Source organism: Anopheles coluzzii, chromosome 3, assembly GCF_943734685.1.
Source record: "Anopheles coluzzii chromosome 3, AcolN3, whole genome shotgun sequence".
Classification (NCBI taxonomy): Eukaryota; Metazoa; Arthropoda; class Insecta; order Diptera; family Culicidae; genus Anopheles; species Anopheles coluzzii.
The window spans coordinates 75898016-75922562 of NC_064671.1; the positions used below are offsets into that span (position 1 = coordinate 75898016).

General features: G+C 44.3%; 3 protein-coding genes across 5 annotated transcripts in view; 1 reads left to right on the forward strand and 2 right to left on the reverse strand.

Moving 5' to 3' along the window:
• Window positions 1-1682: 1682 nt before the first annotated feature.
• On the reverse strand, window positions 1683-6903 carry LOC120955806 (gelsolin-like). 3 transcript variants are annotated; one of them, XM_040376982.2, is made up of 7 exons: window positions 6557-6901; window positions 4604-4678; window positions 4035-4521; window positions 3751-3965; window positions 2591-3673; window positions 2289-2525; window positions 1683-1893 (listed from the first exon to the last, which is right to left on the reverse strand). In XM_040376982.2, exons 1-7 carry the CDS (start codon window positions 6614-6616, stop codon window positions 1831-1833), a joined length of 2220 nt encoding a protein of 739 aa, XP_040232916.2. In that variant the 5' UTR covers window positions 6617-6901; the 3' UTR covers window positions 1683-1830. The 3 variants fall into 3 exon arrangements, with proteins under 3 accessions (XP_040232916.2, XP_040232917.2, XP_040232918.2); XM_040376983.2 differs by having other exon boundaries at window positions 2591-3670; window positions 6557-6900; XM_040376984.2 differs by lacking the exon at window positions 1683-1893 and adding an exon at window positions 1900-2136 and having other exon boundaries at window positions 6557-6903.
• Window positions 6904-9057: 2154 nt separating this feature from the next.
• On the reverse strand, window positions 9058-10910 carry LOC120955807 (gelsolin-like). Its single transcript, XM_040376985.2, has 3 exons — window positions 10782-10910; window positions 10178-10406; window positions 9058-10086 (listed from the first exon to the last, which is right to left on the reverse strand). Exons 2-3 carry the CDS (start codon window positions 10403-10405, stop codon window positions 9148-9150), a joined length of 1167 nt encoding a protein of 388 aa, XP_040232919.2. The 5' UTR covers window position 10406; window positions 10782-10910; the 3' UTR covers window positions 9058-9147.
• Window positions 10911-13903: 2993 nt separating this feature from the next.
• Window positions 13904-24547, forward strand: part of LOC120957660 (insulin-like growth factor-binding protein complex acid labile subunit) — a 32887-nt gene continuing 22243 nt past the window's right edge. The window contains exon 1 of the mRNA XM_040379970.2: window positions 13904-15523. The gene's annotated coding sequence lies outside the window, so the exon portion shown is untranslated. The remainder of the gene's footprint in view (window positions 15524-24547) is intronic.

Below are 24547 nucleotides of genomic sequence, written 5' to 3' on the forward strand. Positions count from 1 at the left end.
GCAGTGTTTGTTGATTGGTCTCAAAAAATTATAGTTTGTTTAATTACGCCGGTCTCGTAGAGCATTTAACCTTTTTGCGACCAATAAGTATGTCCTTCAAGAGTTCAAGCTCCGTATGCACCAAGTCTCTCAAAGTTTCTCAAAATAGCTTTTTCTGCTATATGTAAACCACTCATATCACTGATAGGCAAGCCTCGGTCAGCTAACATCGGCCAGGCCCGAAGAAAGTCGTTGAGTTAAGTAAAAAGGGGGTCCATGAGGAAGAAAAAAGAGGACGGAGAGTTAATTGATTTAATGATAATACCTTTCATTAGGCAACTTTTTGTTTCTCTTTTTGGTAACACCATTTAATCGATAATTATTCTTTTTGGTAGACATCAATACCAAGACAGCGCTCATTCGGGTTCGTATATCATGCCCCTACGTTTGCAAACAATCATCATACTTTTGACACCTTTTGATAAGTTTACCAGTATCTAGTGCAATAAATCTAATAAGGGTGAACAAGATAAGAAAAAATGGGGTCTTATTGTATAGAGCAAGATGATTATGGCTTTTCTCACCCAATTCTTATGACGGACAATTCATAGTAGAGCCATTGCATAAACTTTATTAGTGAATCGTTACACAAATCTTACGCCATTTGTTATGCCAATTGAATGGCAAAACTAAACTAAAAAAATAATAAAAAAAATAGTAGGTACATTTGAAATAAACGTTTAGTTTTGATCCCGAAAATTCAAGGTACAGTGTTTTAGAAGACCCAAACTCAAAAGAATTCTTGGGACTCAGAAGGTCTTATCATTACAATAACTAGTAAAATAGTGAAATAAAAATTGAGATTTTTCAATAAACTGTTCTTAGCTTTCCTGTAACTTGTTTAGTTAAAATATAGTGCAATAGTAAGTGTACTTCTTTATAAGACGGTGATTTAAAATATTGGTCAAACTAAAGATAACTCCTCGCGAGCTGTTAACTGCACATAGTATAGAAAAAACCACACATGCACATTTCATATATTTTTGAAATATTTTATATTTTTTTATCCAAATATCTTTAAACATGTACTAGCTATAATTCATTGCCAGGTCGTAATAGTAACAGGTTGAAAAATAGAGGCGTTTGTATGTAGTGGTGACAAGACAACCGTCAACTGTCAATCTCTATAGTGGAAAACGGGTTAGTATCATGAAAGGCACTAAAAATTGAATTGGAATATTTATTGGAAATTTTGGAATTGGAATTGGAATTGGAAAACCTTATTAGAAAAGTGTTACAGTTTAAACGGAGAGCAAATAAAAGCCAACTTGCTCGTTTGGTGGTTAACTATGAACTGATTTATTACAAAAGAAAGCATAGGCTACTATGCCTAGGAAGCGAAATTCTGCTGAGGCAAAATCCACTCTTTGGTAGTCATAGACTATTACAAAAGGAAAAGTTTAACCAACATTGATACACCAATAAACATGTTTTTATAATATTACAAACCTTAAGACGCACTATACAAACATGTCGTGGAGTAATCTTTACTTATGCCAGAGTGATATTAGCTCACGCCTTACCGTAACAAGCAAGTGAGCAACTTGTCTTGCAAGCTGCATATCTTTGTAAATGTTTTTTTTCAAAACCCTTTTTTAAAATTATAATTAATTATAAAAAGAAACACAGTTAAAACACGCTCATTTACTTCAAACACAGTTTTATTCCTTTGTGCGAACGTTCGTAATAAACGTACAGATTAAATGTAGCAAGGTAGTAATGGTGCATATACGAGTATGACACGTGACGGGCGAAATGACACGTGATAGTGGATGAATGGTCGATGCGTATCTAAGCAGCATGCTGGTTTTGCTCCAAAGCCTGCTGCCGGTACGCTTCGTATGACATTTGGTTCTGTAAAAAAGAAAGAAAGAGATAGAACGACGAGAGATGAAAACTTTTCCATAAACTACTATGCGTTGTGCTTGATTACTGATTTCTTCTGCACACATTGCACATCTAAAACAAACCATTCCATAGGTTACCCAAGGGGAAGCGAATTAATACGAATTAATACAGCAGCATAATCGTAACGTAACAGCTCACAAATTACAACCCAAAACGTACGCAAACCAATTAACGAGCAGATACCGTGCACTGAGGAGAAAGTATAATTTTGTTAGCGATAAGCAATCGAAATTATAGAGAGGTTACAATAGCATAGTATATCCTACACCAGGTTTACACACGGCTAGTAGCACACTGTTAAGCCAACAACCGGTCGGGGCAAGCGCTCACTAACGACTAACCTCCCAGAAAGCATCGTCCCACGTGGGGAAGAGTCGCTTGAAGCTTCTCGGCTCGGCGCCCTGCTTAAGTACAACGATCGGGACCGTCTCCTCCGACCGCTCGGACGGATCGGTACGGATGTACTGGCGGGCCATATCGATCGACTTGCTGCGTTCCTCCTCGGTTGCACCGTTACCGATCCAGCAGTATATCTCGTCGCCACCATCCAGCACCATCACATCGTCCACGTTGAGATCCTGGAGAAGAGTTGATTAGTTAATTTGAGGTAAAGTTCACCTAAGCTCTCAAATAGCACACTTACCTCCTGCTCGAAGTGTGGCACTTCCTCGACGCGCAGCTTCTTGTTGTACAGAATGCGACAGTGGAACAGCCGGGGCGTCAGGAACGGAGCACCAGCCGGATCCAGCTCCCGATCGTACTCATCCTTTCCACCGAGCGCTGCCCAGAACTCCTCCGGTTCCGACTCTTCCGCAACAACTTCGGCACTTGCGTCGGGCGCAACCACACCGGCAATGTTGGCCGCCATATCCTTCTCCAGATCGGACGCACCGACACCGTGCCAGATGTACACGGTGCCCGCCGTCTTCAGCAGGAACACATCGTCCGACGCTAGCGATGCTGCCGTCGGGGCCATCTCTTCCGCTCGCACATCATCGGAACAGGTACCGCGAATGCGGAACAGTTTCGTATCTTCCGCCGACTGCTTGCCGTAATCGCCCAACAGCGTCACCATTCTGCCCTTGAACAGCTTCATAAAGTGGCGCGGTTCATTGCCCTGAGCGACGCGCACAAGAATCGCTTTCCCGTTCAGCTCATCGTCCATGCGGACGGCGTGCATGGCCGATGCACCCTTCTCCGTAGTGCTGGACGTTTTGCCCTGCCAGAAGTACACGATGTACCCGTGGCCACCGGCCCGGACCGTGTACTCGTACCGCACGAGGTACGAGTCACCGGCGTAGAACGTACCGTACGCATCCGGCTCAACCGGCTCCAGGTCGTAGTTCTGTACGCGCCATATCTCCACCGCACCCTGACCATTGTCCGGCATGAAGCCGAGCGCACGGCCACCGTTCTTCTTGAACGTGTGCAACACCTCCGGATCGAACTCGGCCTCCGCATCCGACTCGTCCCCGCTGCCCATGGCGGTTTTGATGAGCTGCGCATGGCTAATGCCCTTATCGCGCCAGCTGGCGAAGAATTGCTTGAAGTCGGTCGTTTCTCCGTTCTCCACCACGCGATGTACGGCGGTGTGAACCGGGTAGCCCTTGGCGGTGATAAACTCCTGCGCCTTCACCATTGCCTGGGACCGTTCCTGACCGGTTGCACCCTTGCCGATCCACACGTAGATACTGCCTGCCCCGGTGTCGAGGATGTAGCAGTCCTGCTGAACGGGAGAGAATTGTTGAGAAGTTGAAGAAGGCAACTTTGAGCGGTGTGATGATGAAGACGTTATCTACTCACATCAGAATCCAGCATGCTCTGCTTCAACGGACGCTCCCCGATCGGTGTGATCTCGAGCGATCCGCTAGCATCCGACACGTGGTAGAGAGCGATCGCCTTACAGTCGGACCGTTCGTACGCTTCGTCCGACTCCGACTCTTCTGCCACAGCGTCGGGAGAACCTTCACCAAGCACGTCAAAGAATTCCTGCTGTTCCGCGGAGCTTGCAAACTCATCTGCTTACCACAAAAGGGCCTTATTAATTCCATTTCAAGGATTAGGCAAGAGACATTCAAACTTCCTACCTAGGATGTGCACATTGGCACGACCCGCATGATCTTGATCGCGAATCTGGCCCGCAGCACTGATCGCCTTTATCTTCTCCACCCGCTTAGCGGAAGCTCCCACGTACACGTAGATATCGTACCCGGCATCCAGTATGAAGCAATCGCCCTTGTTCATCGACCCAATTGTCAGCGGCACCTGGCGGACGCGCACATTCTTTGCGCCCTTCACCTGGAACAGACGCTTCTCGCCGGCCGCATTCGTTTCGACCTCGTTGAAGCCGCTCTTGACGCCACCGGCAGCGTAGCGCACACCGCCCGGGAAGTAGCTCAGAAACAGGGAACCCTCGTGATCCTGCACCTCACGATGCTGAACCGGGGCGCCGTTGTGACGATCATCCAGCTGGACGGTTAGAATTGCCGCCGAACCGGCCTCATCTTGAGACGTTTCCAGCCCAAGCCAGAAGTGGACGTCCCACGAGAGTATGCCACTCTTGGATTCTTTCGTCTGCAAGATAAACGGGGGGGGGGGGGGGGGGGGTTTATTTCTCAAAAACGAGGTTCAGATCTAAGAGTTTGAAAACTCTTACATTCAGTACGATGTAGGAATCACCGGTGTAGAATTTGCCATACTCTTTTACCGGTACCGGGACGGGCTCAAAGTTCTGCAAGTAAATAATGCGTACGATCGCCCGGCGGGCTATTAGAAGTGATTCATAACAGTAGCTCAGTACGATAAGCAGGTTTACGTGTGGAAAATTAACAATCAACCTTCTATATAAGTCATTAGCGATCCATGACGAACGTTTCTTCCGAGCGGTTTGAATTTCCCATGACTCACAAGGTCGCAGCGGCAGTTAAATGGATCGCAGCTTAGAAAAGATCGCGGTTCCGCCTTTCAGCTCAAAACTCTTAGGGGTTTTTGGAAGGCAAACTAACCAACGGAAATGGTCTGTTTGAACTGGTGGGTACACAGTGCGACGACTGTTTGAGTGTAGATTAGTCGTGTGGAATTAATTAAACAAACCAGATGAGACTTTGCCAAGAAAACGAAAAGGGGGATATAAAGCTCTTGCTGTAAACAGCATGCGTGCAGGTTTTGCAAAGTTCACATTAACACGCATTCGCTAAAAATATACCGACTGAAATTCCCCAGAAAAAAAAAGACATCGGGTGGATTGCGTTATGGCCAGATAGCATGGTAATTGCGTTTGTAAGACCGGGGTTCTCGTCTGGGGGAGCATAGATATCAGTGGCAGTACACACGATCGATATGACACATTTCGGTATCTTATCTTATCTTGGGTACTGCGCGTCATATTAGCCATTAAGGTAACGCCCGTTCAGAACATGACGAGTTAAATGCTTTCAATCAAATGGATCGAATGAGCTGGTCATTTTTGAATTCTTTGAAGAAATGTTGAGTTTATATGTCATAACAGGAAGAACTTTCTCATCTTAAAGGGCATCCAAGAAATATGTTTATGTGATAAGATCTTTTTCATCTTGAAGAGTATTTTAGTCACTTGTGTCCAACCATATATTATGCACTAGCAATATCCTCCCGCAACTAGAATGAACATCCAAAAGGGGAAGTGATTAATACTCCTCCGAAAAACAGTATTCTACTCCCATGTAAACAAAACATCTGGCGTACATTAATGCATTCCAGTTGTACTGTTGGGGGAGCTGCGTTTGATGTATTGCTTGCCGTCGTCTATTTATAAAGCTGCCAAGACCGAACCGACTTGCCGCCCCGTAGAAGAAGTCGCTTTCCGTTAACACCAACAACATTGTTTTTGTCTTTGTTGCAAACGTTGTCACTTTTTTCTGTTGTTTTTCAGCGTCGATTCGTAACGGCACGTAACACGCATGGTTGATAATTATCAGCCCAACCACATCGCAACAGATAACATTGTGGTTAGCGTATCCGTGAGTCAGGTATTATTATTTACTACCATCTCGGTTGGATTAGATACTGACGGGAGTGCGCAGTGTCGTGCGGAACTCCATGGGGAGCTGTTTTTCTCCGTGCCGATGGGATGGTCGTGAAGCATTACGCCAGTCTGGTGGCATCGATTTTTGTGTGCCCAAAACTGGCACATCACCATTTCATCTTGCCACCGTACACGTCCCTCACGATCACTCCCTTGGCCATAGTAGGGCCGTCGTTTCAGTTTTCCTCATTGCATCTTCTGTGTGTTTTTTATGTGTTTGCTGCTGAACCGTGTCGAAATAGGACCGAAATCGATTTCGGTGTCTTAACCGAATAAAAAACTCGCTCACAAACACGCACACTTACACACACAGCGACCCCTCGTGGCCATTTAAAGCGCTTTATCGCTTCCGGCATCACATCGCGAGCCGCTGGTTTGCTGGTTCGCGAATTTCTAACCGCAACGCATCTTCAAAATTGTGTGGTTGATGTTTCTGCCTTTCATTCAGGCACACAAAACCTGTTTTGGAACAGTTTGATGCGGTTTTTTTGGCCTGTGTTGTGGTGACCTTGTGCATGTAACAAACTCGCGGTATTCTATATTCACCTCAATGCGCCACACTTCCAGACCCTTGCTAATGCCGGCATTTTCAAACGCTGGATGCATCGTTACGTATTCACTGCACAGTGCACTTGGTTGTAATAATAGTAGTAGTAGAGGTAAATAGTCACTTGATCACTCGAGAATCCACCTACACTTAGATTCAAAGAGCAAAATATAGAGGCACTGTATGGAGGCACATCCGCAGCACGCGACTTCTTGCGCGGAACTGTAACGCTTCCATTGGCTGAAACCGGCATTTGTACTGGGACAGCGTTTATCTCGGGTGGCGGGTGTGACTGCGGTGTGGGAGTCTCGAAGGGGGGACCACCCTTTCAGGCGGAACTTCCCAGCGATTGTTGTGTTCGTGGTGGTGATGATGGTGGATAAACAGAGAGAATTGTTGAGCTTGAACTTGAGCCGTGCCGTTTCGGCACGTGAACACTGCGAGAGCAGCATTGGATTGAGGTGTCTGTGATGTGGAAACAAAAACTTTGTACATCTGAACTACACGAGAGAAAGAGATATAGAGCATTGTGGCTGGAGAGAACTGAAGATGAGTCATTGCAGTGGGAGAGTTTTGGTAGTAGACTACAGTGATCTTCACAGTTTTAGCAGAAAGGTATTTTATAATAAGAATCAAGTTGAGTAAAACCGAATAAATGATGATATTGTTAAGTTGAATGATGTCATGGTTGGAGGTAGATAAGAAAGCAACTATTTTTGAATTCAAGGAATGTACTAAAACTGCCTCATGAATTGAACTGTGTTACATATTAAGAGACCATATTAAATTCTTGAAAAAAAAAGAAAAGATCTATTGATGATGATTGATAATGATTGACTTATTATACATCAATCTAATAAGCAGTATAAGCTCGGCATAATATCAACCTTCAACAACCCATAAATTAGTGCGTTGATAATAAAATACGTAATGAACTACGGAACCTTTCTTTCTGAATAATCGAATTGATAATATTGTATAGCCGTTGCCGCTACATATTAGCTCCAACTCACGAAGTTTTGTCTTTTAGGAATATTTTTTTCCTGTAGTTAATTGTTTTGTTTACAGCACTGAACATCATGTCTGAAATGGTGTGTTGCAAAATTGTTGAATTTATGTTACGTGATTAGTAATTTAATTGATAGATTTTTAAATATTAAAAAAATGTTATGCTACTTTGATTGTTTCAGTGAAGTGAAAAAAGATAGCTAATTTTCCGGAGTAAATAACGTCTTAATAATTTAATCAATTGTATTCCTTAACAAACAATCGCACAAGTTTTGTTGTGTCTTTGTCATGTAAAATTACAATTCCTATAAATTTACTGAAATTCATCAAATGTAAATGCCAGCATGTAAATTTTGCATGATCCTAGCAATTCCAACGAGAGTAAAAATTTTTTGACTTATTGTACATACTAAAATAGGTGAGTAAGATTTAAAAATGTATGAGAATTGTCAAAAATTAATGCCTTAGAGCCTTCGAATTTTGGTGGAAACGACTGTCCATAAGAATAAATAATAATCCACAATAATGATAAATTATAGATCGTTTAATAAAATGATGATATTTTAATAACGAAATGTACATGTTTTTTTTATTTATAAAACAGATTTATTGAAATAAATTTATGCATAAAATATAAATTGAGTGATTATTGATTTCTGTAAACAATTAAAGTATGAAATACCATCTTTGAATATTGTTGCAAAAAAATAGATAGTTGAATAAAAGAAAAAGATAAGGAAATGATGTAAATCATGTTTCCATGTCAAGAGTAGCATAAGTAATGAATAATAGTGTTCTTCTCTAATTACTTCTTCACTTTTCGTAACAAATTGCTGCACTTTATGCAATGAAAGCTCATCTAGAAGACGTTTAAATAGGTTCAAAAATGATCAAAATGATGAAAAAGATTAAAACTTTTTATAATAGATAAGATAATAAATAAAGAGCATTTGATATAATTAAGAACAAATAGACTAGCTAGTTTGAAATGCATTGACAATCAAATTATGACATTGAATAACGATTATTTTTAAAATCTTCCAACGTTTTAAAATTTACGACTAAAGAAGCGTCTTCATTTGAAGCAAAATATGTGTAAATCCGGATAAGTCAGTAAATGTGTGTAAAATACGTCAACTTTACATTTAACTTTTTAGCAATGCTACAATTATTGGCGTTGTAAACAAAAGCTTTATAGTGATCGTTTGCCTTAAAGGCAGCTTCTAAAGGTCGCAGATAGGTTCAATTTAACTACGTTCTAAGATATGGCGGTATAATTAAGTCAATGACATTTCGCTTCGGGCATGCTGGAGGAAACGATAATAGAACCATTTACCGGTAGGAATAATTGACATCAATTAATCTGCAACTGACGCTTCAAACGTGACCAAATATTGACTGAGTGAAACATTACGTAGTTTCTCTGTGTGTTTTTTTTAAGACTTCAAATGTGTTTATTCGGATTGTTTAAAGAGTTTACAATCAACACGTCTTTCATCATTTTGTACATTATCTCATGTATTTCTCTAAAAAAACAATCTCATTTTCTACGCCAGTCAGCAACTCAACACCAAACTTCTACTTACACCAAACGCGACTGGTTCGAGCCGGCAGCACGCCAGGTCTGGAAGAAGTGCTTGAACGGAGCCGTTTCCGCGTTCTGCACCAGCCGCTCGACCGGCGTCCAGGCCGGATACTTCTTCGATCCAATGAACTCCTGTGCCTTGGCCAGAGCTTGCGTCTTTTCCTGCTGCGTCGCACCCTTGCCAATCCACACGTACAGACCGCTGCCAGTGTCCAGGATGAACGAGTCCTCCTGCTTCAGGAACTCCTGCTTCAACGGCCGTTCGGTGATCGGTTCCACTGCCAGCTTACCCTTGGCGTCCGTCACACGGTACAGCTGAACGCGGGCAGCATCCGTCTTCTCGAATGCAGCATCGGCCGGTGCGGTGGATTGATCCGGCACCAGGGTCGGCGAACCGGAGCCCAGAATCGTGAAGAAGTTCTCCTGATCGGTCAGCGTGGAAAACTCATCCACAATGTGCACCTTCGACCGGCCGGCATGATCCTGATCGCGCAGATCGTTCGCAAAGTTGATCGCCTTCAGCTTCTCGACGCGACCCGCATGCGGACCGACGTACACGTAGATTTCACGACCCGCATCCAGTATGAAGCAGTCGCCCTTGTTCATGGCCGACACGGCCAGCTCGACCTGGCGGACGCGAATATTCTTCGTACCCTTGATGTGGAACAGCCGCTTCGCACCGGGATCGTTGGTGGTTACGTGCTTGAAGCCGCTGGCAACGCCACCCTCCAAATAGCGGACAGCGCCCTTGAAGTAGCTGAGGAAAAGGTCCGACTCGGTGCCCTCCACTTCCCGGTGCTGTACCGGCAAACCGCCCAACAGATCATCGAGCTGCACGGACAGGATCGCGGCCGAACCGGCCTCATCCTGGGTAGTTTTCGTGCCGAGCCAGAAGTGGATGTCGTGCGTCTTGACCTTCTTTTTGTCCTCCTTCGTCTAAATTGGGGCGGCAAAAGGACAACATAGATCATCAATAAAAACCTCCGTTTCTTATCACCTGCATCGGGGCATGGTCGTTATCACTCACGTTCATCACGATGTACGAATCACCGGTGTAGAATTTGCCATGCTCTGCCTTCGGGATGACGACCGGCTGGAAGTTCTCCACACGCCATACCTCAACGCCGACAGTTTTTCCCGCATTGTTGAATGCGGGAATGTTCAGCTTCTTGTTCGGCCCGCTCGCAACGGTAGCACCGTGGACGAGGGCAACCGAAACCGTCACCAAAAGTGCACTGACGAGCAAACGATTCATTCTGTGGGCGAAAGAGTGCAGAACACAGTGTGTTGTTGGTGTTTAATTCTGCTGTTCAATAACATCAGCCCCAGCAGTGTCATTGATGTCACGGTTATCAACGATTGTACAACAACTGGGTGGTTTTGTTTGTACGGTTTCCCCCGATGACCCCTATAGCCTTCACGTTGATAGGCCCGTACGGGCCCGTGAGCAGATGAGTTCAAGGTTTACCGGAACACGGTGTGTAACACTGGCGCATCGGGTTTGTCACACACACTATCCGATTAGGATATGCTTGAGTGAACGTAGAATGCGAGATATCACATCACAATAACAAAACACACTTCCTTCACAATCACTTCTAGATTATGTACGATCATGTGCGCAGCCTTACCTAGCAGAGTCTCGCTGTGGTCAACTTCACCGATGTAACTCCGTGAACGTTATGCCGCAACGAAGCTCATGATCATTTATATTCGTTCAGCTTTTTGGAATGGACTCGCGGTGTAACGAACACATGTAAGCGCCGCAATTCTGCGAAAGAAGATCGTAGAGAAGTGATTGAGTGATGACGTACGTTTGGGTAGGCATCGGGAAGGGATAGACAAGTAAAGTGTCGGTGTAAGTGTGTACGGTCATCTTTACTGATTCACACTCGCTATGCGCCCATGTTGTGAGCTGTCTTGACCAGAGATGTAAAACTCTGGGAGGAGAGCGTAACTAGAAATATTTGTAATATTTAACAAGTTTACCAATTGAAATTATAAAAGTGCTGAACACATATTTTCGTATTATATAACTATTATACTCATAATAAATCTTAAAAACATTTAAAAAAAACTTGGATTTGGACGGCTTGTTTGTCTAATGAGTAGATCTAATGGATGGCGAAAGGTCATATAGCGCTGGCAAGTTGATCGATTTTTCCCGTAACAGTGAAAACTGATTACAGCCGTATGAACAAAATGTGTAGTAATGTATGTACAACGCTTACATTATCACTTTTTCCAGCATGTAGATATAATGTATTGTTTGATTTGATTTATTTATTGGTTTCTCCATATACTTTTGATCGTATTTCGCTTCTGATTTGATTAAACTCTTCTAAGATTAGCTAATTTGACAATCTTATTAGAACCTGATTGAACCTTCCAGATTTGAACATGGCACATCTTTCAAAAGGCTACTTAAAGAATCTATGCCATATTTTGTTCTGATTATTCAATATTAAATGTTCAAAAATACATTACGCAAGCACTGGGGTTTGACTACCCTGTCATCAAGTGGCTGATCGTGTGATCGTGCGAATGACACCTCTATACGTTTAATGTTGATACTAAACAAGGGAATGCCCAGTATGCTCACAAACAAACCGAGCAGGGCAACAACAATCACTGACCAGGGCACAATTGTATTAGTGTTGAAGTATGAATCAATCACAAATACTACAAATGTGTGCTGCAGTGTACTGCATCGTACAAAAGAGTTGTTTTGAAACAATAATGTCAAATCTTATCGTTGAATAAGGAAATTCCACAACAGATCTGGCTCGAGTTGCAGCGACAGACATTAGCCAGACAAACAAACGGTTCAGTAGTAACTGGTATATGCAGGAACAATCCATTGACTGGACTCTGAGATGTGCTTGCAGAAAGTTTGTTGTTTGTATAAAGAGAAGATAGGCAGATTAATCAGATGCTATGATCGCGTACAGCGTCATTGTCATTGCTCTTTTTTCAGAAGGCCTATCATTTGTATTTGGCGTGTTGAAGGTGGCATCACGACGTTTCGAACTTCTGTCTACTATTACTAGTAATAGTCGATATTGGAGGAAGTGCTCATCAAAATTATCATCTATCTGGCCATTTTAGGTTGCATCTTGTGCTAGCTAATTTTGAGATGTTTGAGCTAAAATAATTCAGACATAGAACCTAGTAAATCTCTTGAACAAAAATATATCAATAATGTTTTTAAAACTAATTTTATAACATGCGTGATCCTCTAAGGAACAACTTAGACTTGAAGGTGATCACACTGAACAAGCGTTTTGGTCAAATGTATTTTCAACTATGAAATTAATTTCAAATACACAAAACTAATATTCTTCAAGGAAAATAACAAAAAAGTTATATTAAAAAAAGCTCAACTTCGGCTTCTCTAATGCAAGGCGTACCCACCTAAACTGACGGCTTATAAGGGCTTCTTAGGCAGGATACCATCTTAAATTATGGAAACATTTGATTCTTTTCGCGCTCTTTTATCGCTGTTATGTAACGCCAGGAGGAATACACTTCTAGTCTAAACGAGGTTGCTGGATTCACCAATAAACTTTTACAAACTTCAACCATAAATCATGCTGCGAGTGGTGGAGTCTCCTCGTGCTCGACGGACTTCGAAACCTATTAGTTTGTGTATTATCCGCCTCCTGCTAAAAATTCGTGCCCTTTGAAAGATCGCAACCTCACGAAGCCGCTTAGTCCGCTCCCCGATATTGTCGCTGCTTCTGTTATGGCATTTGTGGAGCATGTGTTATTGTGCTACTGAAAGGTACACCCTATCCTCCCTTGTGAGCGTGACTTTATATAAGGATAGCCCCTCATTAGTGCAAATTAAACGGATATCAAATCTTTGATATAGAGGGACATACCGTACCTTTTGATATTGTAAGAGCTGACGCTGCAATATACCAGATCTTTCCAAATTTTGATCCTCGGGCAGCATTAGACTATTGAAAGCCTAAAATGGTGCCATCGACAACTTGTAATGGGTCCTAAATGTAAATAAGGAAAACAATCTGTTATAATATCCTGTTTTTAACTTAACATTGTAATCATTACATGCTGCATTACCTCGCTTCCATCAATTTATTTATAGTAACTCATGTTTTTATACCTAATTTGCATTTGCTGAGTCACTTTGTAGAGGTAACAGATGCTCTTGTGAAAGTAATTAATTTTATTTTATTTTAAGATGTTTTCTCTAATAGTAGGACATAGAGTTAAACCTTTAGGTGGATAGAAAAATGTATCCTTTGGCTTTCCCCTAAGCGTTCATTTCTGATGTTGAAATGTTTCATCCCCACCAAAAAACCAACCGCGAGTAAATGCCCTCTCCTACCGAAAAGGACATGAATGTATCCAACAAACTACGGAAGAAATACTTAACGAAACTTCTACCCCGACGAAAATACGACTCTTCGATTCATTCATCCTTTCGCGGATGCTAATAAGGGGAAACTCGGATGTCGTTCGCGTACAGCAAAACAGGGCGAAAAATGGATCAACCTAGCCAGGACACAAACCACACGAAGGGATGAGTTTCGAACAGCAAAGGGATTGGTTTTCCCTCCTTTTCTCAGTTTCTCGTTATTACTGCAGCGTACAGTCAGAATAACGGAAGGGAGAACAACACAAAAGGAACCAGCCTGAATAAAGGGTCTTTTATGTGGTGTTCCCTCATGCACAACAAAAACAGAAAAGGTTCCTTGTTTCGGCTTTTGTGCGCTGCAACAAAGCGGGAAGGAGACGGGGGGAAGTAACTTTAACAAGCAAGAAAGAGAAACAGATAAAAGCACGTTTTTGTGTGCGTGTTCGAAAATAGAGAGAAAAGAGTGCGATGTGGCGGGTCAGCTTTGCATCCCGAGAGGAGTCGTCGCCGTTTTTCCCGATTTTCCCGACAGTAAAATCGTCCGTCCCAGTGCCAGTTACTTGAACCGTTGTGAAGGCCTTCGTACGCTCTCCCGTCTCCTGCGCTGTGAGACTCTCTTGCTCTCCCATCTGTCAATGTAGGCGCAAGCAGGTGACAAAAGGATATTCGGAGAGATGGTGCTGTGTGAGTGTGAGTGTGTATACGCTTCCATCCCGAAAGGCGAAGGCTGCTGCGACGCTAAACAGCCGATGCTCCGAGAGAGCGAAGATTAGTTCGAGCTGGATGTTTCATAATATTGGGTCGGTGTGGTTTTGCGCTGCGGAGTCACCGGAACCGTAACGTAGGGCGCATCCCAGTTTCGCTGCATTAAAGCCTACAAGCGCGATGTGAATCGTTCTAGCTGTGTGTGTGTGCGTGAAGAAGAACAAAAAAAAGAAATAGAAGAAAAACAGTACCTACAATTGTTTAGTCAGCATAAACCACCGAAAGCAATCATTGAAAACTGCCAAATTCATCCGCTGAAGGGTCAGTGCCAAGTGAGTCGATAATAAACGGTTCGTAACGTTCGTTGGGTGTGATTTTTGCTGTGTGTGTGTCGTGTTGTGCCAAAGCAAATCAAACTCCTCCAGCTACTACTGTAATGGACGAAAAACAAACAATTGAAGTGTAAACTATTCCACGCTGCATCCATGACTACGGCCGAACGGAGTGCCGTGGAACAGTAGCAGTTGCAGTTGGTTTGCTCCAGCCCAGGGCCAGCTTTAAACGGTGACCCCCAGGCAAGCGACTTCGGGTGTGTAGGCGTGTCCAGGGCCGTTCCGGTGCGGGTTTTTCGTCTGGTTTCGAATTTCGTGTAGTTCGGCAAACTCTGGAGCAAGCGGATTGAAAGCGTCCTCGAATCCTCCGAAACCGTGGTTCGCTGAACCGGAAAGCGTACAAATTGGGGCCATCCAGCAAACCAACCCAGTCCAGCAAAGACCCAAACGAACGAACAAACCGAACCGAACCGATCGGGGACGGTGATTTGTCGGCGTGGGCAGAGTGTGTCGAAAATACCTTCTTTATCATTCCGGAAGTGTGTCCACCCTTGGTTTGTTTGTGTGGTGTGGAAAAGGAGAGGGGGGAGTAGCAGATAGTTACGGGAGTGAACCACCCAACCGAAAGGGAGTGGCTCAATTGGGTGAGCGCCTAAAGTTCGCCAGGACTGTTCCAGTTTGAGGCAAGATGAGGGCAAGCAACGAAAGCATGCTGATTGCGGGCACTGTTTCTGAATGACCATCCAAAGTTCCGGGCTGACGGACTGACAATCAAGGGCGAAAAAGATAAGAACTAATGCGACGTGCGGGTGCTACTACCAGGGAGCGGAGAGCTACTTAAAGTCACCTCAGCGCGCGAGAGAGAGATAGTGAAAGAGAGAGAGAGAGGGCATAAAAACGAAGGAGCAGCATCAGCAGTAGTAGCAGCAGCAGTAGCATCAGGAAGAAAGAGGTTTGTATTTATTACATTCTTTAAATACCACTCCACGATTGGCCTTTCACGACCATTTTACGGAAGGCTTCTCGCTCGCTCCCCTTTCTTGAGGCTTGCAGGGAGGTCATGAATTATTTATATCGCAACATTACCGTAGCCCCCGTCCCCGTGCGCAGATCCTCGTTGGATGGGGCAGTGGGTATCCTTTTTCTGTTATCCTTTTTTTTGTTATCACTCCCACATCCTCCTCCTCCTCGGTAGCGCCATCTGCCTGCGCTGGGTTTTTGTTTAGAAGTTGGGGTGTTTCGTAGCTCCTCGTTTTTTTTATTATGGAGCTACCGCGTAAAGGCTTCCCCACCCGATTTTTCTGGGTGTGTCCGGTGGAACAGCCCAGCGGCGAAAAGAACAAAAGGAAACGATTCTTTACCTCCTACGATCTAAACACACACAGACACACAGTGAGCCTCGCTGCCAACTCCCATGGTGATGTATTTTAAAGCGCAGCCAACTGCGAGACACAAAGAAGCGAAAGCTTCGGCGTCTGTACAGCAGGATATCTACGTGTTTATAAAGGAGTGGAGCCCCGAGCACACTGAGCCACATTTATATTCCTTTGTGTGTCCTGCGGGTGTGAGTAGACGGATGGAGCAAGTGGCGAAGGCAACGAAAGTGAAAGTTGTGCGGGAATGGAGTTCGTGTTCCTGTTTTTTTGTTGCTGTGTGGCAATCAAACAGCTTCGCTACGGTGATTCGAAATGTGCCGACGTTTGCGGTCGAATTTAATACCGTGTCACGCCCTAAATTGAAATTCTACCACCTTACCCTTCGGCAAGGCACCAAGGGAAGATGGAGAGTCCATTTACACTTCCGGGTGCGTTTGTTCGGGGTTTGCAGGGAGGAACCCGGGGCAGCACGTTTGTGGTGCCTTGGTAAATACGGAAGTGTACAGAATCGCGTTTTTTTACATCCATCTCCCAATGCTCGGCGAGACCATCAAGAAGGACTCCACCAAATTCCAGTACCAGCGAGACAGATGCGACATTGATATTGAGATTTGCGGAAATTTTATTGACTGATTCCGTTTTCTTCAACTTTTTCAATCTGTTTGTTTGATTTGTTGGGTTTTTTTTGCTTGGAGCCTAAGGTGTTCCAATATCTGCAAGATTTTTGGCACTTTTTTTTGTCGTACCGTTCATGGCGCACGTCGTTCGCAGAGCAAGTCTCCTGTGATCTTTCTTCTGCTGGTGGGCAATGCTTCAGAAAAGCTCTGCTCCATAGCGATGTGACCGTTGCCGGGGGTAATGGAGCGAATGGAAATGCTTCTTCGCCAGCGTGACACGCGGCGCTGCTGCTGATGGTGATAAAAAGCTGCCGACGAGACGTGACTGCCGAATCTGTTTTAGGCTTCGGGGCGTGCTATTCGATACCCGTGGTTGGTGGGATATTTGATTTTTCCCTCATCTTCTTCTTCTTCGCCGTGAAGGTACTTTGATTTGTTGTTTTCCTGTTCCCATCAGTATTTAGTATGATTTTCGGTCTGGCACTCGCAATTTCAATTTCCCCGTGCCCGTGGACCGTTTCACCTGGCGCATTGGTGTAGCTTCCTTTGAGTGGCTCGTGTGCGAAGCTCAAGGAAATCGATTCCCAGTACCGTGATCCCCGTAGCTCTTTGAAAATGGAACGATCGACACACACACACACACACACATTGAGTGAGGGTAAATCAATATACATGGAAATAAATAAATTCGATTTATGGTTGGAATAAATTTTCAATGAATTGCAAAATGAAGTCGGCTGCAATGGGTCTGTTTATGGTGCCGCTGGAGCATGGGCTTAGGCACCGTCAGACAGATGCTCAAGCGGCACCGAAGATGCTCAAGCGCTTGCAGGTGTAGGAGTCTCGGAGAGAGAGAACGAGTACACTACACGGTGGCTGTTGACTCCAGGTGGGAAGATGTGTTCGCCAATCCATGGTATCACGTGGTCCCGGAGGGTTGGTTTTCCATCGAACCCGACAATGTATACAATGACAACATACCGCAAACAACACGGCGATATTTACATTTGCCATTGTGAGGTGACTTTATGCATGGAACGTGCTGCGATTGTTTGGAGACGGTCGTGGAGAGAGGATAATATTAAGTTTGTAGCATCAGAGGGCATGAGCTTAGTCACACGATGGTGTACCTATTTGGTAGACGGTATGTTTGCACAGCTTACAGTTCAGAATTCTTTCTTGGAACGCAAAATAAAAATTGAAGAATTGACTGATACAAGGAATTTGTTGTGGAATTCTAAATTTCAACACTTAGTACATTATTCTGAATGCACTGGGGAGGGTATTTGAGCTGTCAGTTTCTAGTACATCATATGGTTGATTGATAGCTAATAATTGTAAATGTAGTAGGAAAACTGACAGCTGTCAAATGCATTACCATTCAATATGGCGGACTTGCTTAGAACTGTTGATGCCCAAGAAGGAATAAGATAGTAAGAGCTAGTATGAACATTGGAGATAAATACTTACTAAATTAGAACATCTTACTTGTCTAACTGTGAATATGATACATTCAATATGTTGTTTTTTCCGTATTAAATTGACAGTTGAGAGCCACTCTTTTGGATCTTTACTATTGTGTACTAAAAATCGAAAATGTTTACATTATTTTTAACATTACTTGAGTGGTTCTATAGCTAGTGATGTAATCAAAATGTGATAGCATTCTAGCATAGACGAACTTATTTCTTTTAAATGAGTGTGTATCAAATGAATTGGTAAACTATGTGTGGCTATTTTTTGTGAGATTTGTTTGGTGAAGAATGCTACCATGTAAACATGATATCAAACTCAACATCAAAAACTTGTAGAAATGTAATAACCTCCCCAATAATGGTAAAATTAGTAATGAACAAAGCGTATTTCCTAAATTGATACACATGTTTACTTTCCCATTTACTAAACATCCCATCTCGATCAGAAACTCCTCCCAATTCCGAGCTGATATCAGTTTTTTTTTTGTTTCTCCAGGAATCACTACCATGCTTCATTAACCGATTACTGCCCCCCTGTTTGTACACGTTCTGCCCATTAGGCTACAGCTCTTTGCCACCTTCGCCCAACCTTTCCATCCCATCCCAACACAACCGATTAACACATGTTCCATCGAACATTTTGACCGGGTGCTGGATTACCCGTAGCGCGCTTCTAATCTAATTTGTCACCGAATAGTTTCTGCCTCGGTAATCGGCCCGGCAACACGTGACACTGGCAGCATCAACGAGCCGGGCGAACGAGATTACTGTGAGCAATTTGTTTAAATATCTTTATCGCGTCGTAACGATCGACCGTTCACCCAGCGGCGGCTGCCGGACAGCGCCTCTCGGGGACAGCTCCCGGGCGTGTTGGCGTCCAACGCCTCTCCGAGGACCGCTTTGACACTTCCCGGAAAGCGAACACCGCTGAAGCCTCAGAACCTTTTTTTGTTGTTGTCTTTCTTCGTCCTCAAACACACACACACACACTCTGGTGGTGCTAAAAAGTTCGCCTTTTCCAGAGCGACACGGATGGACCCGGTCACACGCCGGGTTTCCGACGGGTCGAAATTGGTTTCGATCGTATCGGATGGGTCGGTGGGTGCTGTACGGGAAAAGGGTCCAGACAAGACCGTGCGCAAGAGTGGCCCTGTGTACCTGTGTACGGGCGAGGTGCGATAAGTCAGATGTTATCCTACTGAGCGACGGCAAAGGTATCTTCATTACATCCCGTACAACTTGTATGTGTACCAACACATACACACACACACACACTCAGGCTGCCAAAATAAGGATTAGTAGAGAATGCGACTGTATGAAACCGTTTTTCGAGAAGCGCAACAAGGACACTGGACCAAGGATCGAGGTACGGCGGCTGTTATGTATGCTTACCGTGCCCCGTTCCTCGGAAATGGCCGGCAACGAGCAGGCCCGAGCAGTCCGAAAAGGGAAAGGAAAGGGCCAGTAAAAATTAATTACTTTTTCAATGGGCTAAAGCCTGGGATCTCTTGCCAGCGATGCACCGGGATGAGGGGAAACGGAGGAGCAGGATCGCCGTGCGCAGTACCCTTGTCAGAACACCTGTTTCAAAGGATGTAATGTGTTTTGTTGTTGTTGCTCTCTCCATTTCTTTTTCCCGCTGGTTTTTCATCGATTTCTTCTGCGGGTCTTTTGTTTCAATGTAAATGGAGTTCCTCGAGAAAACGCGGCTGGCCTTGCACGCTGCTGGTCGCTCGATCGGTTGATATGGTTGGCTCATTAAAGACAATTAACTCCAACGAACGAATCCTCCGGGGTTTCTTTTCGGTTGGCATGCTTAAGCATCCCTTTTGATTCTATTTCTTTGTCTGAGGTTTTCCACGTTAATACGCTGAGCTTTAAACATCTTTAAGGATACGTTCTGGTTTGATTTCAGCATCGCTCGGCAGGATGCATGCAGGATTTCTAAAGCACATCCAGGTCTGCATGAGCATGACTTGGAAGGTTTTATTTTCTTCATCCTAATGAGAATTGTATATTTCGTTTTGTCTTGAGCTTTGCATCAGGAGCAGGTAGAATGGAGAATCCTGCACTATTTCCCATGGGTACCAAACCGGCATTGTGCAAGAGTTCTAATCTGCCGATGCAACTGATACGTAAACGATGTGAACGGCTCTTTTGCTTTCTACTGCAGTTATACAGTGAAAGAGCTTATCGATTTTTAAAACTAGCTTGGGAATTAAAAACAAACCTTCTGCTGTGTTCCAATTGGCTTTCTTTCCCAGTTTGCGTTGTTTTTTGCTTGCTCCTGGTCTAGTCCGATCCTGCAGGGGGGGTCCGCAATCGTAATTAAAGTTCATCAATTTAGCCCAAGGTTTGCTGCCGTCCGAGGATGCCTGCTATTTCCTGCTGGGCTTGTCGGAGTTTACCCTCTTTCCGGCTGTCGGAGGCGAAGTGCAAGCTTAAAGCCGATGTCGATGATTCATTAATTATTTATTCCACTGAGTGTGGCCGGGTTCTGTTGCGTCATTTTGGTTCCATCCGCCTGCCCGAACCGTTACGCTGACGTTAGGATGCGGATCCTACGGAAGGTAATTTCCCAAACTCCAACACGCGGCGCTCTTAGAGCTTCGTGGTGTTAGCGATTTCTCCCACAGCTCTTAAGTGGCAGAGAAAGTGAAAATAAAGATAATACATTTTATATTTATATGCCCAGACACTGGCCCCTGAAACGCACACAGGCAAGGATCTTAATGTTGGAAATAATCTACGCAGCCTTGCGGAAACGTGCGTTAGGCCGTATACCGCACCAACAGCTGCAGCGGTAACAGCTCCCGGGCTCGCACGAATAGCGGAAACGCGGTAGCGGAAAGTTTCATCCCTCCATTCCAGGGCCTTTTCTTTCGCATCCAAGCGGGCGGGCGGCGGCGGCAGACCGGCTCAGACAATTACGATAATTATGATCGTCAGTGCAATCACCAGTCGTAAATAATGGCTATATTTATGGACCAGAAGCGAACGCATAAATCGTTCTCCCGATGAAAGCAATAGATTTTGCTTCGCAGCAGCATCGCCGATGTGCGATGTGCGTTTTTCCCTAACCGGGTCGGGCCGTCCTCTTTGCCGTCCTGTTTATTTCACCAACGCACACACACACACTCATACAGGGAGAACGCCTTTTGGAGTCCTTTGCCAAAAATAACCCCGAGGGCCGGAGCGCAAACGGAAGCCTGAGAGCTACGGGTGGAATGTACTACGGTTAAACTCTCAAACGCGGGACCTCCTCCGTTTGCGCTGATGCTATCGTTCAGAGCAGCGGCCAGCGCAAAGGTGGCAATGAAATGTGTTCGCAATCGCTTTATTTTCCTTACCATTTTTTTGTTTCTTTTTGCCTATTTGCGAAATGGTTAATCTTCATCTCCTTTTTCCGTAAAGAAAATAATGCCTCGCTACCGGGCAGGATTTGAAGTGATTCGAGACGTACGAGTCATGTTTCTGAAAATGGTTCAAAAATTAGGCCACCGTAGACGTAAGTGTTCACCGCAGGTACGCTGTGCTAAGAGCAGCGTATACAACCGTTTGAAGTGGAGGAAGCTGGAAGCTGGAAAAATATTAATAGAACACTCTCGAGAACGCACAAGCCAAATGTACGGTGGTGTTATTCTGGGAAATATCGCATCGGCAAATGCCTCTTTGTTTGTGCCATGGAATGCCATTTTTGGACGATGATGAAAAATGAGGAACCCATGAGGAGGCTCTTTGTTTCTTCGGGCCGAGGAGCATAAAGGTTGCCCGTTGGGATGCGATGCGTTTGATGAGATTTGTAACGAAGGCACCATGGGAACGTTTTTAGCCCTGCGAATGGCACTGTTAGGTTGGCAAAGCAAGTGAAGTTAAAGCTGGAAGTGATATTAGATTATTTTTGAGTGAAACTGTTTGCTGTGGATGGGCTGTATTCTTTGACGGGAGTTCATTTATTTCCTGTTTTGTCCCAGTTTCAAGTTGTCAAGTTTCTGTCAAGTTGTTGCTTGGTTTTGAAATTAGTTTCGTATTGCAGTTATAGATATTTAGTGTAAAGACATTGTACTGTCATTGCCTTACTTGAGATAGTTCTTAAATTGTTTTTTGTATAATTTGTGTCTTGAAATAAACAATCAATATTATGAGTATTGTAAGAGTTCTTGTATGAGCATTGTGCACGTGTTATTATGTACTTGTGACTTCCACTCCTTCTTCAAGAGTGGGAGTAATTCTTCATTTGTTGTAGATGTGATACAAATATTATTGAAATATACCTAAAACCTGTCCTACGAATGTCACTAAAAAACTTATGGTTTGTGCAATAGCAGCAAAAAATACTTATGTCCTGCAGGATAATACACTGATAAGATTCTTGACCACGTTCTGTAGTAATTGTGTTTAAGCACTTAGCAATGCACTAATAATCTATCCTGTTATGATGCTGTTTGGAGTAGAATAGATAACCCACTAAAACAGTAGTTTCATAAAGCTCTAACTATAAAATTAAAACTTGAATTCAAATTGCATAAAATACCGAGCATTTCACGTTCCTTCCATTCCATGAATACTCCTGAAATTTCCAGCAGAGTTTTTTCCATGTTTATTCTGCTTTAGCGAAAATGCCATAGTTTTACGTTATTCATTGCATTCTTTCTTTGCGATGCTGCGACTCCACTCCTGTTCCAGCTCAATGATGCAATCGCTTTAGCAAATAAAGATTGTTATTTTCACTCCAAACCCGTAAACACGCACAGTTCATCGTCGCTTTTAATCGCTAAATTTTATTGGGCAGAAAATTAACCTAAAAAGTCGGGGAATAAACATTCCTGTGCCCTTGATAGGCTAATCTGTTTGCACAACAGATCCTGGGACAGATCTGTGCCGATGGTTCTGTATCCCGTGTTACGAATCTCAGCCCTGCAATGGGAGGTTTTATTTGACGTTCGGCACCAAGACTGCACAGACCGTCCTAAGGGTCCTCACTCGGGATGCGGTGAGCCTTGTCAAATTATTCAAAACATTCCATATAAATACGGAGAAAAACAGACAACACACGCGTGTTCTCTTGCTCTCTCTGTCTCATTTCCGGAGGATGGAATGAAACTCCCTGGTTGCAAAAAAAGGGGTAACATTGAGGCTGCGTGTCGTCCTTTTCGCCTTTCGTTCCCGTAACTTATTCCGCAACGACAACCGCCGCCTGGTGCTGGTTCTGAACGGTGATGACAGCTGTTCGGTGAGGCGTAAAATTGAATCCAATCACTGCGTAATCCTGTCCTCGTCGTCGCCGTTTGCTGTTGAGGTACCGCAGAATCGATGGGATCGATGGGGAAGCCACTCGAAATTATTCATGATAATCATGGCGAGAGGAAAAAATCACGTTCACGATGTTCAAGGTGTGCAGCGTTCCGACGACGGCTTGCAGCGATGACGGCGCAAATGTTGGATCGTTGTGATTTTTTGGGAAGATCCTATTCAATGTAGCTCCGAAGGCTCGAAGAGCCGTCTCGATGTAGAGTGGTATAGAATGATCCGAAAATTACACAGCCACACACACACTCGTTGTAGCTGGATGGTTTATCGAGGGTCTATTCAACGCGATGCTCTTAGTGCTTAGTTCGGTTGGCGGGTTGGCTGGGCAAAGGTAAAGGCATTGTTAGACGTAGGTTAGCCTTTGAAGACGTTTGAATACAACTGCTTTGTGCGAAAGGAGCGGAAGAATGCCGTGATGTAACCGCGACCCTCGATTTGTCGGTTGCCCTCGAGAATTGCTTGGAGGTCGTCCTTTTTCGACCGCTTCAACGCAACGTGATTGAGGAGTTAGGATTTTTTGGTCCTCGTCCTGTCGTGTTAGAGGCAAGGTTAAAGAAGAGAGCTTAAATACCAAGCCAAACGTACTCTGTTTCTGCGCTTTTCCGGTTCTAAGGCGGCTATTTTTCCTCTGTCCCGTGATCACATGCTCCAAGGATGATGAAGCTAGTTCTAGACGGCGTTGACATGCTACGAATGATTTGTATTGAGCCTTTGGTCACCCAAAAAAAAAAAATCCCTCCTCGCACCGTGTAATAGAGGGAACAGAACAGCTGGGTATGAAATGGCCGAAGCAGGAGGCAACGCACAAAAAACTAGGTCCCGAGAAAAGATTTCCACTTTTGAGGTGATTAATTCCCAAATCCCTTCAAAATCTCCATTGAGCGCCTTCGTCAGTCGGGACCCGACCTTGGGTTCCGGGATTGTCAGTAGTTGTATGAGACCGATTATTTCTCCCGCTCGTTATCCCGCCCGACAGCAGGGAGACGACGATGGGTTTAGCAGTCCTTTGTCGATGTGGATGGTAGGAATTCGGTCCAAGGGATTGGAAAGGGCGGCAACCGAACATGCTCATGCAATATGCTCAATCGATTTCATGTTCAATTTATTGGATTTTTGTGGGACTCTGTTGAGCAGCGAACGTCACGGGTTGGCTGTTGTGGAGCGATGTCCGAAAGCGAGTGACTGAAATGTTTGCTCA